The sequence below is a fragment of the Papaver somniferum genome, unplaced genomic scaffold (assembly GCF_003573695.1).
Source record: "Papaver somniferum cultivar HN1 unplaced genomic scaffold, ASM357369v1 unplaced-scaffold_32, whole genome shotgun sequence".
Lineage (NCBI taxonomy): Eukaryota > Viridiplantae > Streptophyta > Magnoliopsida > Ranunculales > Papaveraceae > Papaver > Papaver somniferum.
In genome coordinates, this window is record NW_020643262.1 from 2,087,058 (window position 1) to 2,101,545 (window position 14,488).

General features: G+C 38.0%; 1 protein-coding gene across 3 annotated transcripts; it reads right to left on the reverse strand.

Annotated features, from left to right (window-relative positions):
* Nucleotides 1-1,518: 1,518 nt before the first annotated feature.
* LOC113341934 (28 kDa ribonucleoprotein, chloroplastic-like) lies at nt 1,519-4,348 on the reverse strand. Of its 3 annotated transcripts, XR_003356236.1 has the most exons (6): nt 3,816-4,348; nt 3,364-3,465; nt 2,724-3,011; nt 2,489-2,595; nt 1,947-2,132; nt 1,519-1,665 (listed from the first exon to the last, which is right to left on the reverse strand). XR_003356236.1 is itself a non-coding variant. In XM_026586646.1 (5 exons), the coding sequence occupies exons 1-4, from the start codon at nt 4,221-4,223 to the stop codon at nt 2,530-2,532; spliced, it is 864 nt and encodes a 287-aa protein (XP_026442431.1). In that variant the 5' UTR covers nt 4,224-4,348; the 3' UTR covers nt 1,802-2,132; nt 2,489-2,529. The 3 variants fall into 3 exon arrangements, 2 of the variants coding, with proteins under 2 accessions (XP_026442431.1, XP_026442430.1); XM_026586646.1 differs by lacking the exon at nt 1,519-1,665 and having other exon boundaries at nt 1,802-2,132; XM_026586645.1 differs by lacking the exons at nt 1,519-1,665; nt 1,947-2,132 and having other exon boundaries at nt 2,282-2,595.
* Nucleotides 4,349-14,488: the final 10,140 nt, after the last annotated feature.

Consider the following 14,488-nt stretch of genomic DNA (forward strand, 5'->3'; position numbering starts at 1 on the left):
AAACCCATCTCATTTCATTGGTTTCAATGCATGGATAGGCGGAATCGATCGAATTAGGTTTTTGAAAAAACAGTTTCAGAACTGTCTACGGTTTGGAAGTATGAATTTTCCCAACCGTAGGTCATCTACGATTTGGAGTTCTTAACTTCCAAACTGTATATTCTGGGTTCAAAAATCCTACGGTTTGAAAAAATCTTCCATACCGTAACTTCTACCTACGGTTGGTTCGATTGAAGTTTCCTCACCATAGGTTAGCTTACGGTTCGAATTTGGGGGTTTTCAAAAGCAAAAATAAGTGATGGGTTTTCTTAGTTTTTTCTTTTTGTGATCGTCATCTTCATCGCGACGGAAAAGAAGAAGAGAGAGAAAAATGATAGGGTTTTTCTATGATCATCATCTTCATCATGATTTATGAATGGAAAGAGAAGGAGAAAATAATAGATTTAGTTTTTTGTATATAATCATCATCTTCATCATGACTTATGAATGAAAACAGAAGGAGAAGATAACAAATTTATAATTTATGGAGGGTATTTTAGCCATTACAGAAAATAGTTGGATATGAGGTTTTGTTGATTACTATTTCATAACTCGATTTTATCATCTTGTGAGCCCTCAAAACCCAATGTTTGGAGCCTCTATAATAGGTTTCTTGTAAATATGCAGAGCTAATATTGTCCACGACTATTCACCAACATCCACAACCATAAAACCACTCATCCCCACTGTTTTTATCACCGCCACCAATATTATCGCCTCCACTGTTCACCAACACCCACCACCGCTTCCGCCAGCCACTACCACAACCAATTTCTATAAATATTATAATTTTTATTATAATTATTTATTAATATATATTATTAATAAAAATATATCATTTAAGAGGATATTTATAATGAATCATTTATTATGAGCAATTAATGAGACATCACTAATAAAACACTCATAATGAGTTCAAGTTAAAAAACCACGACCATTGATTTGTCTTCTCCCTAGATAAATCTGGACCTCTCTTTATCTTTCCTAATTTGTCCAAACTGTGCTATGTATTCTAGATTTGGGTAAAAGATTTTGACGATCAACTTTAGTCTATGACCCTAATGCATCAACGGCATGTTCTACAACCCAGACCCTAATTAGACCATAAGCTTACGACCTTTTTACAAAATACCTCTTTTAAAAGTGTGTCTAGTATTCCATGGCTTTTATAATAGTGTGTAGCTATATATGAGAATTGCCAAAAGAAGTTATCATATTTAGACACTTCGTTTGAGATTATAGGATTTTGGCAACTATAGCAACCCAGAGTGCGCCTGGTTTTGTTGCCATATATAGCTTTTGGCAACAACATTGTGTTTGCTCTAAGGTAATTGTAGAGGGACACAGGTAGAAGACCAGAGGAATACTAAAAGAAAACAAACCAAGAGGAAGAAACAACACCTAGGTCAGAAATAAACCTAAAAGATAAACGTTGTAAATTCTTACTCTAAAGCAATAAAATCAGAATTTTTATTGGAATCTGCTCGTGCTTTTATTCTACTTCGTGGCTATTCTACACAAATCAAATCAGGGTACAGAATTGATCATTTATCCTAGTGTCCCAAGGGAACTTCAGAACTAGCACAGTTATTCTTGCTCGTACATGAACACCCACAGGTATAAAACCTAATTCTCAACAGTGGATGCTAAAAGAAAACAAACCAAGAGGAAGAAACAACACCTAGGTCAGAAATAAACCTAAAAGATAAACGTTGTAAATTCTTACTCTAAAGCAATAAAATCAGAATTTTTTATTGGAATCTGCTCGTGCTTTTATTCTACTTCGTGGCTATTCTACACAAATCAAATCAGGGTACAGAATTGATCATTTATCCTAGTGTCCCAAGGGAACTTCAGAACTAGCACAGTTATTCTTGCTCGTACATGAACACCCACAGGTATAAAACCTAATTCTCAACAGTGGATGCTTAAAATCTTGCTAAGGTAACCAGCAGTCAAGGTTGCTGGTGGCCAAAAAGTTGTTCCAAAGGTGACAACAACACCGCACATGAAGAGTGGCTTGTCAGTGAGTTTCAACCTAGGCTTGAAACTCTGAGCTAGCTTGTAACTACCACCATAAGGAATCTGGATTCCTGCAAGAATCCATGTAAATGATAGCTCAAGGTTCATTGTCTATGGATTGTTGTTCAGGTAATTAACATGTATTACATAAGTTTTGAACAGGAACAAGCTAATCTTGGCAGTACATGACGAATAACAAACCTTGGACAGGTAAGGTAAATGGTCTAGAATTCAGTGTTGCTAGCATATAAGTTGCTCAGTGATTGTGAAATTTGAAATTACCAACACATGACAAAACTTAATAAGGAAGAAAAAAAATGTAACACCAATTCTCAAGAAAGAAAGACTTTTCTATCACTAGCCAAAATTAATCTATTTGCCAATTGATCACTCAGAATAGTCTCCTATGATAGAAACACAGACTTACAGGAGACAGACAAAAGGGTCACCGAAAATCATCTGTTGAATTTAAAAGTTGCGCCTTGGAGGTCTCTGCTCAGCAACATTAACTCTAACCATCCTTCCGTCCAAACTCTGCACCACCGACATCAGATATAAATGTTCACTTCTTTTACAGAGAATTTCTTATACGTGATTGCTGCGAGAGATATATGATGAAGGTGGACATAAAACTTTCTACTTGATAATCAGAAGCATCTTACCTGTCCATCAAGAGCAGCAATAGCATCATCCAACTCCGACTGTGCTGACATCGTTACAAAGCCGAACCCGCGTGAGCGGCCAGTTTCCCGATCCATAACAACCTTTGCATCCATCACTTTACCATGTTCACTGAACACCTGCTCCAGGCGAGCATCGTCCACTTGCCACAAAAGATTTCCAACATACAGTCTAAGAGAAGAAGACGACTCGAATGATCGAGGGGTTCTCTCTGGACGAGAACCTTTAGGAGAAGCCTTGTTTACATTTAAAGTTCTGCCATTTATATCCTGTTTTAATCACAGGTAACTCTCAGCCATGTTCAGATAACTATAAACTTGAAATAATACATAGATCAAGAATGAATAATAAGATATTCATATGGTGAAGAAAGAGAATACAAGATGGCGTCATTTTCAACATACTAACAACCAAAAACTAAAAGTTACTTGATGAAGTTCTCCCAAATAATTCAAACATAGAATATGGAGATTGTTTGCTCTCGGGTCTCTGGTAAGAATCTCATGCAAGTCCTAGACAAGTAACTCGTGCAACTTCAAGGAACAACTAACAAAACTCAATTTCACAAACACACAACTGCATCCATCGGTACTTTAAGCAAACCAAAAAAAAAACTCTTACATAACGGTTGAACATCTCAACAGCTTTCTCAGCTTCTTCAACGCTGCTCATCGTGACGAACGCAAACCCTCGGCTCTCATCAGTTTCCCTGTTGTAAATAACCTACAAAAATAACCAAACCAACATCATCCCACACTCTGAAAACTCAAACAAAACTGCTAAATTGGTCGTACATTTGGTGCTGGCCGTGCCCTATTCACTATAGATGCCAGTCACTCACCCCAACGGATTGCCATCAATAGTAAATATGGCATTAACATGAGACGTATGCACTACGTACACCAAGTTTGTGAGCACAGCGTGCATAAAATGCAGTGTACCCCAGCAAAACCTTACTCGAGATTCATTGAAATTGAACATCATTACATAATCTATCATCTCAAAATCCAATCTAAAAAATCCATAATTTAGTCAAGATTCAACAAATACATACAAAGTAGAAAATTTTATACCTCAGCAACCTCAACAACACCAGCTTGGTCAAAAAGATTAGCTAATTTCTCACTGTCAATATCGTAAGGTAAGTTCCCAACAAAGAGTTTAGCATCTTCAGAAGGTTCAGCATAAGTCTCTTCACTACTTTCCTCCTCTACAAACCCCCCATCTCCACCAGGGGTCTCAATTTCATCACCATCTTCTTCAGTTACTTGAGAAAAATCTGAAGCAACAAAAGTTACCAATGAAGAAATCTTGTTTTTAAGAGGAACCCATGATGAAAATGAAGTAGAAAGTTGAGAAACTTTAACAGATTTGGAAGGGAAAGAGATAGATGGGTAAGATGTGGTTTTAGTTGTTAAGTGTGTTGAAAGAGATGTGGCCATTGATAGAGGCTTGATTAGAGATGTGGTTGCAGAAGCCATGGTGATTCAATAGAAGAAAGAAAGAGAGAGATGGGAGAGGATAAGGGTTTTAGAGGGATGAGGGTTTTGAAATGGCAACTAGACTCTTTCTTTGTATAGGAGGAGCGGCGGAAGGTCCAAAAAGCCAGAGAGGATAATAATACGGGTACAGATGAATATAATAATATTATTTGCATCACAGTTTTATAAATCCAACGGTCGATCTCACTCTTATACATGATTTAAATATCTTACTCTTCGCTTTTTAACCGAATGATTCAGGAAAGGTTTTTTTTTTTGTTTTGTTTTCTTTTGATGGAAAACGTAATATATTAAATTAGAGAATAAAGTACATAACATTTACAAGATCACACTAGAATGTGATACCCTTAGCTGAATCTGGGTTGAGAAATATCAGTGACGGAGCCAGAAATTTCATATAAGAAGGGTTTATAGACAAAAAAAATTATTTATGAGAGCTTATTAAGAGATTTTGCTTTTAATTAGTAAGAATTTTGAAGGATCACTAATGAATTAAGCAAAAACAGGGGGGGGGCTACCCCTGAGCTCTACATAGCTCCGTCCCTGAGAAATACCGAAGATTTTTTATTCGAGCTTCCTTTGCTATGTAGTTGATAGACACATTTTTGTGTCTGAATTGTCCTCAGTGTCTCTGTTGTTAGTGCTCGATTTTTATACTAATTATGATGTTTTATATGTCTGTAGGTATTTTTGGCAAATAAACATTTTTGGAAAAATCGGCTCAAAATATTATGCGGAACACCTCCGGAGGATATTTGCTATGCGGAATCTCAGATTGTATAAGGGGAACCCAGTTACTAAGGGGCATCCCAGGGCGCCACCTACTATTCGCACCCCTGTCGTGGATAAGGGGCAGGTCATCTTCTTCATTCAAATTCCAAGTTTTGGCGGGAAAGTTTTGCAGCGGAAGAACAGAATTAGTGTTAGTGGTTTGGGCGTGATTTCTTGAGATTCAATGGCTGAAACTGTTATGGAATGTTCCTTTGGTCGAGACAGGATTGGTATGGGCTTTGGAATCGGCTAAATTTGGCTAGATAACTCGCGAGAAGAAAACATTGGAGTTTATTCTCGGAAGAGGTTATCACGGGATTTGCTCGAGCAGCAGAGGAGTTTGCACGTGTTTGGAAGACCCTAACAACTATTTGGAGTGTGAAGGAGTTAAATATGGCAATTTGGAAGCTTCAGAACGCGTGTAGAGATCAAAAATCTGAATTATTTCCTAAACTGGTCGTGAAGAATAATGGAGAATTATATGAAGTTATTACGTGAGATTTTGCTTTTGCTGGGTTATGAATAGGTGCTGGGATATCATAGAAGGTTTACGGAGAGTTTGGGGAGATTACAGAGCTGTGAAAGTCGAGTTGCAGAAGAATCACCATTTCTGCTGCTGTGAAGAACACCAAGAACATAAGGCGCGCAACAGCAGTCGTTTCTCAACAGTGGAAACGACACACAGGCGTGGGTCGAGAGCTACAGAATCAGCGACAGTACTGTTCTATCGTTCTTTTAGGTTTGTAACAAATATAACTGTTACAAAACCCGGTTTAATAGTTTTTCTCCATTTCATCTTTGTAAACACCCTTTGAGCAATAAAAATAAATTTTGAGAGTGTTTCCAACATGATGATGAGCTAATTCTCCCACAACCAAGGCAATGAGGAAGCTATTCACGCATGAATAATGGGTAACTATTTCATTTTCTCTAATTTTTAATTATAATTCACTCAATCAATGCTTTTGCAGAGTTTTTAAATGTTTACATAATTTTCTTAATTACTTATGATTCAATTTGATAAATTATACTTTGTTTAATCAATTGATAGTCTATGCTTGGGGAATACAATTAATATTTGAGAATATGTTTGTTTATTTGTGAACTAAGAAATAAGGGACTTAAAAGATAATTAGAGTTTTGGATTATTTGCCATAATTTATTCATGTGTAATAGTGGAATCAGTGTCTTGGTTATTCCTAATAATCTTGAATTAAGTTTTGTTTGTCTTCAAATTTCATTAAATCTAAAATCTTTTGCTTTCACAAGTCTCAACAAACTTTTTACTACAACTCAATTGAAAATTACATCAATTTTTGGCGCCGCCGACGCGGACTTATCTTTAGGCTAGAGTTTTTAGATTTTTTTTAGGTTTTTATTTGTTTTTCATTTTTATTTTATTTGTTTTTCTTTACGTTTTTGGGTTTTTATCTTTTCCTTACAGAGTTTGGAGCGAAAGAAAAATTTGCCAAAGTTTTTGGTGAATACTTAAAGATTTGGAGTAAAAGCAAAGCGAAAGGAGCGAAAGAAAAGAAGAATAAAAGTTAATTAAAAAAAAAAGAGAGACAATTTTTTTTTAGATTATCTTTTTCTTTTGCACTTTATTTTTGGACTTTGGACTGTGGACTTTGGGACTTTATTTTTTTTTAAACCCTACGGAAGGGTAGTTTAAATATCAATTGTTTGCAGAGAAGGACGGCGATTACGATATCGCCTCGGCCCCTCGGATTCGTACATGACATAGGAGTCGTGGCCCGAGTCGACTTCAGCGGTTCATCCCCCATCTGGTACGGGAGGTAAGTTTGTCGAAACACTCGCGAATCCCCTGCCAGCGAGTTATTGTATTCCTTCGTTTGCATATATGCTGAGGATTTGAAAACGGCTACTTTAATTTCCTAGTAAAGGGCAAGGACTGGCCATACAAGATAAGGGTTCGGATTTCATCACCGTTCCCTTTTTGCCCGCCTTAGGAAAACGAAACCAAACACGAACCTAAGACTAAAATTTGACTAGAACGAGACCTATAGGGTAACGAGCTTAATAGGAAAGTCATTCGAAAAATATTGGTTACTCTTTTAAGCATGCTTCAAAGTTCATGATGGTTTCTGTGAGTTGAATACGCCGCCTTGTAACGCCAGTGAGGCCTTGGGTATCAAAGCTCCACTGAGCTTCCCTCGTCTCGATCCAACTTACTTAAACTCGGATTGATTCCAGAGGGGTTTGCTTAAATTGCAATGAATTCCATTTCGAAGGATTAGAAGCTGGTCTAGAAACAATCTAAGTGGAGCCATCATGCTTTTTGTTTGCTAGAAATCAGTAGGTTTGCTGTGGTGGAGTCAGCCTTGTTTGTGTTTGCATAGAACTTCCCTTCCTTTTAGGATTTCTTTGTTTTTTTCTTTTGTTTTTTTCTAGTGTATGCCCAAGGTTATTAAAGAGCGGGCTTGGAAAAGAAACACTCTAGTTCGTTTGATTAGTGATAAACCTAGTAGTTCTTCTTGTGAAGGCGGGGAGCTCGAAGACTCTTCTTTTGGGAGCCCTGTCTTTGGAAATTTCATCTTTGAAAACTTGACAATTAGTGAAGAAAGTACTCCTAGTCCTTTGGTGGTGCCAGAAATGGCAACTTTGAAAGCTTTATTAAACCCAACTAGGACCTCTCGTCCGTCTTGTATCAAGTTAGCTAAAACCGATGCAAATTATGAACTCAAACCTGGGACTTTACAGATGCTCCCAATCTTTTTAGGAAAAGAGAATGAGAACCCCTATTTTCATGTTAGGGAATTTGAGGAAGTTTGTAGTACTCTGAAGATTAAAAACCTTTGTGATGATGCGTTAAACTTAGGTTATTCCCCTTTTCCTTAAAAGATAAAGCCAAATCTTGGCTGTATAGTTTGGCTTATGAGTCAATTGAAACCAATGACCAACTTACATGTGCCTTTATACAAAAGTTTTTCTCAAGGAACAAAACATCGTCTATTATGACACAAGTCTGTACTTTTGCTCAACAAGAGGGAGAATATTTATATAGGTATTTAGAAAGGTTCAATGACTTAATATCTCAATGTCCTCATCATGGTTTAGAGATGGTTAGGTTAGTTCAGATCCTCTACGAGGGTTTAGATTATTCAACAACAACCATGGTTGAGTCCTTATGCACAGGTGGGTTTGAGAATAAAACTGTTGATGAGGCGATGACATTTTTGAATGAAATTGCCGATAAGACCCAACAATGGGAAAATAGTAGGGAACCCCAGAAAACAATTCTTCTAAGTAGAGGAAATGTCAATAGGGTAGAAGGATCTTATGAGTCAGATGCTAAAATAGCAGTCATAGCCAAAAGGTTAGAAGCCTTAGAATTAGGTCATTCTAGTGGTAATAATGGTAGAATAGAGCCTTCTTGGGAAGGTCATACTGTTGAGGAGCAAGCCAATGCTCTTTATAACAACACTAGATTCGATGACCGTCAGAAGTTTGACCCATATTCAGAAACCTATAACCCTGGCTGGAGAAACCATCACAACCTTTCTTGGTCTAAGGGCCAAAATCAAGGTCAGTCTAGTAACTCTCAGGTTCCCCAAGGTTTTGGATATACTAAGAATCCTTCAGCTCCGGCACAGTTTCAGAACCCTTCAGATAAGAAGATTATGAGTTTAGAAGAGTCTTTTGCTTTTTTAACTCGTAACATTGTGCAGTTTCAGCAATCTGTCGCTCAAGGTTTAAAAGAAAATAGGAGAATAGGTCAAGCTAACTCTCAGGATATTTCCGAGTTGAAAACCCAGGTTAGTCAGATAAATGAGTATTTAAGAGAAAGAGGTAAGTTTCCTAGTCAAACTCAACCCAACCCTAGAGGAATTAATGAAATAGGTGAAAGACCATCCGAACATGTAAATGCTATTAAAACCCTTAGGAGTGGTAGAATGATAGACAACAAGGTTTCCATGTCTGATAGTGAACATGCTGTAGTTCACCCTTCTGACCAGAAACTGAGGATACTGATAGAGTCTCTAAAGAGACCAATGAGGGTCATATTGAGCCCGACTTTGTTCCTAGAGCCCAATTCCCACAGCTTCTAGTTCCAACTAAGAGGGAGTCCAACTTTAATGATATATTGGAGGTTTTTAAGCAGGTAACCATCAACCTTCCATTATTAGATGCGATTAAGCAGATTCCCGCTTATGCCAAGTTTCTTAAGGATATGTGTACCCGAAAGCGAAAACTTAGTGTCCAGAAGAAAGCCTTTCTAGCTAGTCATGTGAGTTCTATTATTCAGAATACCACTACTCCTAAGTATAAAGACCCAGGGTCCCCTACTATTTCTTGCACAATAAGTAAATACCGTGTCGAGAAAGCTTTGCTTGAATTAAGAGCCAGTGTGAACTTACTTCCATACCATGTGTACCTTAAGCTAGGGCTTGGTGAGATGAAACCTACCCAGATGACACTTCAGTTAGCTGATAGGTCCGTTAAAATTCCTCGTGGTGTGATCGAGGATGTCCTCATAGAGGTCGAAAAGTTTACATATCCTGTGGATTTTGTTATCCTAGATACCCAACCTGTCCCTGACCCAGAGAACCATACCAGTGATTTAGGTCGCCCATTTTTAGTTGCACTACCCTAGTTCCTTCTTTAGAAGAGCCTCCTAAGTTGGACCTTAAACCATTACCAGATACCCTAAAGTATGTGTTTTTAGGCCCATCTGAAACTTTACCTGTGATTATAGCATCCGACTTGGATAGTGATCAGGAAAGTAGGCTAGTAATCGTCCTTCAGAACAACAAGAAAGCTTTAGGGTGGACCATACCAGCCATTAAGGGTATAAGCCCCACTGTTTGTATGCATCAGATCTATTTAGAGAGTGACACCAAACCTTCTAGGGAGATGCAACGTCGACTGAACCCTAATATGAAATAAGTAGTTCGAACCGAGGTTCTTAATTTGTTAGATGCAGGCATTACCTACCCCATTTCAGACAGTAAGTGGGTCAGCCCCGTTCAGGTTGTTCCCAAGAAATCCGGTATTACTGTAGTCCAGAATGAGAATAATGAGTTAATACCAACCCGGGTGACCACGGGTTGGCGTGTCTGTATTGACTATAGAAAATTGAACAAGGTCACTAGGAAGGACCACTTTCCCCTTCCCTTCATCGACCAAATGCTAGAGAGATTAGATGGACGTAGCCATTATTGCTTTTTAGATGGATAATGCGGTTATAATCAGGTTGTTATTGCCGCAGAAGACCAAGAAAAAACCACTTTTACCTGTCCCTTTGGTACCTTTGCGTATAGACGCATGCCTTTCGGGATATGTAATGCCCCTGTGACCTTTCAACGTTGTATGTTGAGCATATTTTCTGACATGGTAGAACGGTTCTTAGAGGTCTTTAAGGATGATTTTTCAGTGTTTGGTTCGTCTTTCGATGAGTGCTTGCATCATTTGTCATTAGTTTTGACTAGGTGTAAGGAAAAGAATTTAGTGCTTAATTGGGAGAAATGTCACTTCATGGTTCGTTCAGGAATTGTTCTAGGGCATATCGTATCTTCGAAGGTTATAGAGGTAAATAGAGCCAAAGTTGACCTTATTAAAACTTTACAGGTCCCAAAAACCGTAAGAGATATTAGGTCATTCTTAGGGCATGTAGGTTTTTATCGTCGATTCATTAAGGATTTTAGCTTGGTTTCTAGACCTCTTTGCAATTTGCTTGCAAAAGACCTTAAGTTTGTCTTTGATGATGCTTGTTTAGAGGCTTTTGAGAAGCTTAAGAATTTACTCACTAACGCCCCCATAGTCTAGGCACCCAACTGGAACTTACTGATAAGCATGTAAATGCTACATTTTATACCCATTTTTATATTAACTAGGATATAATATTTTAGTTACTAATACTATTTTAGTGCTTTTGTAGAAAGTACAAGTGAATTCGATCATCTAGAAAATAAACAGTAAAATGTGAGACTTAATGGTGTTTGCGGCGAAAGTGGCAAAATGTGGTTGGCCTGGTACTTCTATATATCAGCAACCACAATGATGTAATGTGTTGGCCTGGTATTTCCATGTATCAGCAACCACAGTGATGAAATGGAGTTGGCCTGGTATTTCCATGTATCAGCAACCACAATAATCGAATATGGTTGGCCTGGTATTTCAATATATCAGCAACCACATGAGTTACTCATGACACCAAACGGAGCAGTTAAATTAATTATTTGTTATGTTGTGTTCAAACGCCAATCACACTGCCTAAGTCACCACTCGGCTAGAGAAGATAATAAAGAGTTGTATTTTTTTGTTTCAAGCAAGTGAAGGTCCACTACAAAGCTAAGAGATAATGGACGATGTGGCACCATTGCACACCATACAATTCTTTGTGATCTCAGATGCGAATGGAGACGAGTCATCCAGCTGGTATTCTAAATATTCATCTGTGCCGTGATGCATACTGCATTTTCCATTTCCCAGGGACATCAACAAACCAGGAGCTCGGTTATGAGATGACCGGTGATTGACGGGTTTTGTGCAGAGAATAAGATGGGGTTGTGTTCGAGTTTTAGAAATGAAAGTTGAGGTTACTGTTAATAGAAATAGCCATACATAGAACTATAGATGTGAGATGGAAGAACTAGGTGATCGAGAGTTTACTGCCATGGTGTAGGAGGCGTTCAGATGGTCTGGTAGTGGTATTAATGCCGAGAACTCGTGTTGACTGTTTGGTATGGAATGAGCCGGAGGCAGTACTGGTGTTTCATTTGCAGCAGGAAACAAATTATGCCGAGACGGAGCAGTTTTGCAGACAGATGAAGAAGATGAATGTCGAATACGAAGTCAGTGAGCTAATGGTGGTTATCGAACGGAGTTGGCTGTTGTAATCGATAATGGAGGAGAAATAAGAGCTCGAGGATGTATGACAGTTGAGCAAGTTTGGCAGCAAGCAAAGCTGAGAAGAACGATGTTGGCTGAGATGGTTGCATTCGCTGATGGTGGCTGTAAAGCGAGCTCGGAAATGGAAAGTCAGGAAGAAACTCGATTTTTAATGTGAATGGAGATGATGTTCACTGCAAGAATGAAAAGGGTTCTCTTACGATCTGAAAAATAGGGTCCTTGAGGGTTTGAAATCGTCTAGAATGTCAGGGAGTTGCTTCCGTGATTAATGGCAGTAATTGGTGTTGTTGGTGATCGATGGCGATAGTTGGATGGTTAATAGCCGGTGATTTTTTGCAGTTGGAGTTGGACTGGAACTTGGGAGGATTTTTCCGGAGTTTGTACATCCGTGTCTGCAGAATAGATGGACAATGAAAATGGTACGAGATGGAAGACCGTGCTATGGTGGGAGCTGTTGTAGTCGTCGGAGGAAGTTGTTGTGGGTGAGATTTATTGGTTAATCGATTTGCAGTAGCGAAGCTGGAGAATGGCCGTGTGTTGGAAGAATTATATAGATGGAGTTCAAGTTCTTATTTCAAATCCCAACAGCAAGAACGTATGCGAAGGAACCGAGAGTTTGCAAGTCAGCAAAGAAACGAAACAGTGGTCGGCGAACGAGATTAAGAAGACCCAAGGAATAGATATTGCAATTGCCGGTGGTCAGGGTAGTAGCTGGCTAATCTGGGCGTAGAATTCTTGCTCGGTTCAACTAAACAGAATGGAAAGTGGTCAGCGAATCAGCAGTGGAGCTTAAAATTGGAATTTGGGTTTCGGTTATGTTAGTGGACTGGGCCTTGGCAGAGAATTTGCTAGGTTTTCATGTGACTCCTTAACAACATTTATAGGGACGAAGAGAAACAGAAGGAGGGGAGGTCAGCTGCGGCTACAGAGTTGTAAGGAAAAAAATAGGGTTGAGAGTTTTGTTTTTGTTTTTCCATTTTGTTTATGGCTTTTGAGAAAGCCATAGCTAGCTAGAGCCATGTAGGGTTTAGATAGAAGCCAATTTATTTATATGAACTCTACAATGATATTTCTAATAATGATTTGATTGAATAGTGATTTCTCTTCATACAGCTTGGTGTTTAATTGCTCGTGTGATTTTCTTGATTATTTATGCTTTTCAATTGATATTTCGTGCTTTGGTAAAATCCTTTGACGTGATATTCTTTAGGATTGATAGGTAATGCTTTAGAATCACTACTCATGAAGCGAAGGAAATTACAGCGGAGAAACTATATACTTTTATAATTTAACATACCATCTTCCGAGACATGAGATTGATTTCGATATTTGTTTTGAGTAATAAATAGTAATTAGTAGAGTTTTATATGATTGAATTGGTGGAAATCGAAAACTCTAGTAACCATTTCCTATTTTGTTTATTGTCAGAATTATTATTATTTAATTTTGTTCCAAATTTCTGAAAACCGTTAAAACATCACCTTTTTGGTTTGTTGATTTTTGGTATTAGTTAGTAGAAGTATTTTCACACTCCTCATGGGAACGACCTGTACTTGCGATTGTCTACTAGTTAGACACTGTGCGCTTGCGGCAATATATTGTAGGTTTTCCAACCTATCAAGTTTTTGGCGCCGTTGCCGGGGAGTGGTTGCAAAATACTCTCTGATTGATATCTTTTTGTACATAATTTTATTTTGTTTTCTTTTAGATTTCTTTTGGTTCCTTTTACACATTTTATTTGATATTTTTTTTTAGGTACCTTAGCCTGAAGTGCTGTGGGAGAAAAAGGACAATGCACTCGCAGGGATTTTGCAAGAGCCACTCGGAAGATCCATTAGAGGTTTGCTTAGCTCATTTTGGATATGATTTTGATGATTATAGTGTTATTGGTGAAGTCAATGCCTTATTAGACTCCACACCACTGCTAGACACTAATAAATGGAAGACCAGACTAGAACCTCTAGTTTTTCCCGAGTCTCGACTAGTTTCATCGGTCGAGAAAGCTCCAACTTTGAACATTAGGCCATTGTCTGACCTATCAGGGTCTGATTTTTCTCATCTTGATAATATTAATGAAACTGTTGTGGATGAGAATCGGTCTATTAGTCGTGATATTATCACTCCATTGAGGCCTTTTTCAACGAGTGATTTTGAACCAACATATGTTCGTGTGCCCGACTTAGCTGAATTTGAACCAATATCAGTCGTGGAAGTTATTTCCGCTGACTTAGAACTAGATTTAGGGAGTACAACAACTGTTCAATTATTTAGACAATCTTTACTAATCATTTGTGAACCTGATTTACTTCATATTCAAGGTTCGAATTATGTTTTGAATAAGATTGAATTAATTTTATCTCTCTGGGTACTAGTCTTTTTTACTGCAGGTTCATGTTTTCGACTAATCGGATTAGTTGGATTGATCCCCAACTATTCAGGCTTTATATATATGATTTGCAACTTACTTTGGGGTATCAACCTCATTTTGTGTGAAATTACGCACTACTGAAAGCAAGGAAACATATACATTTCGCTTCATGGGAGTCAATCCATCAGATTTGTTCTCTCTACTCTATCTATCTCTCTTTTTTTTTTTTTTT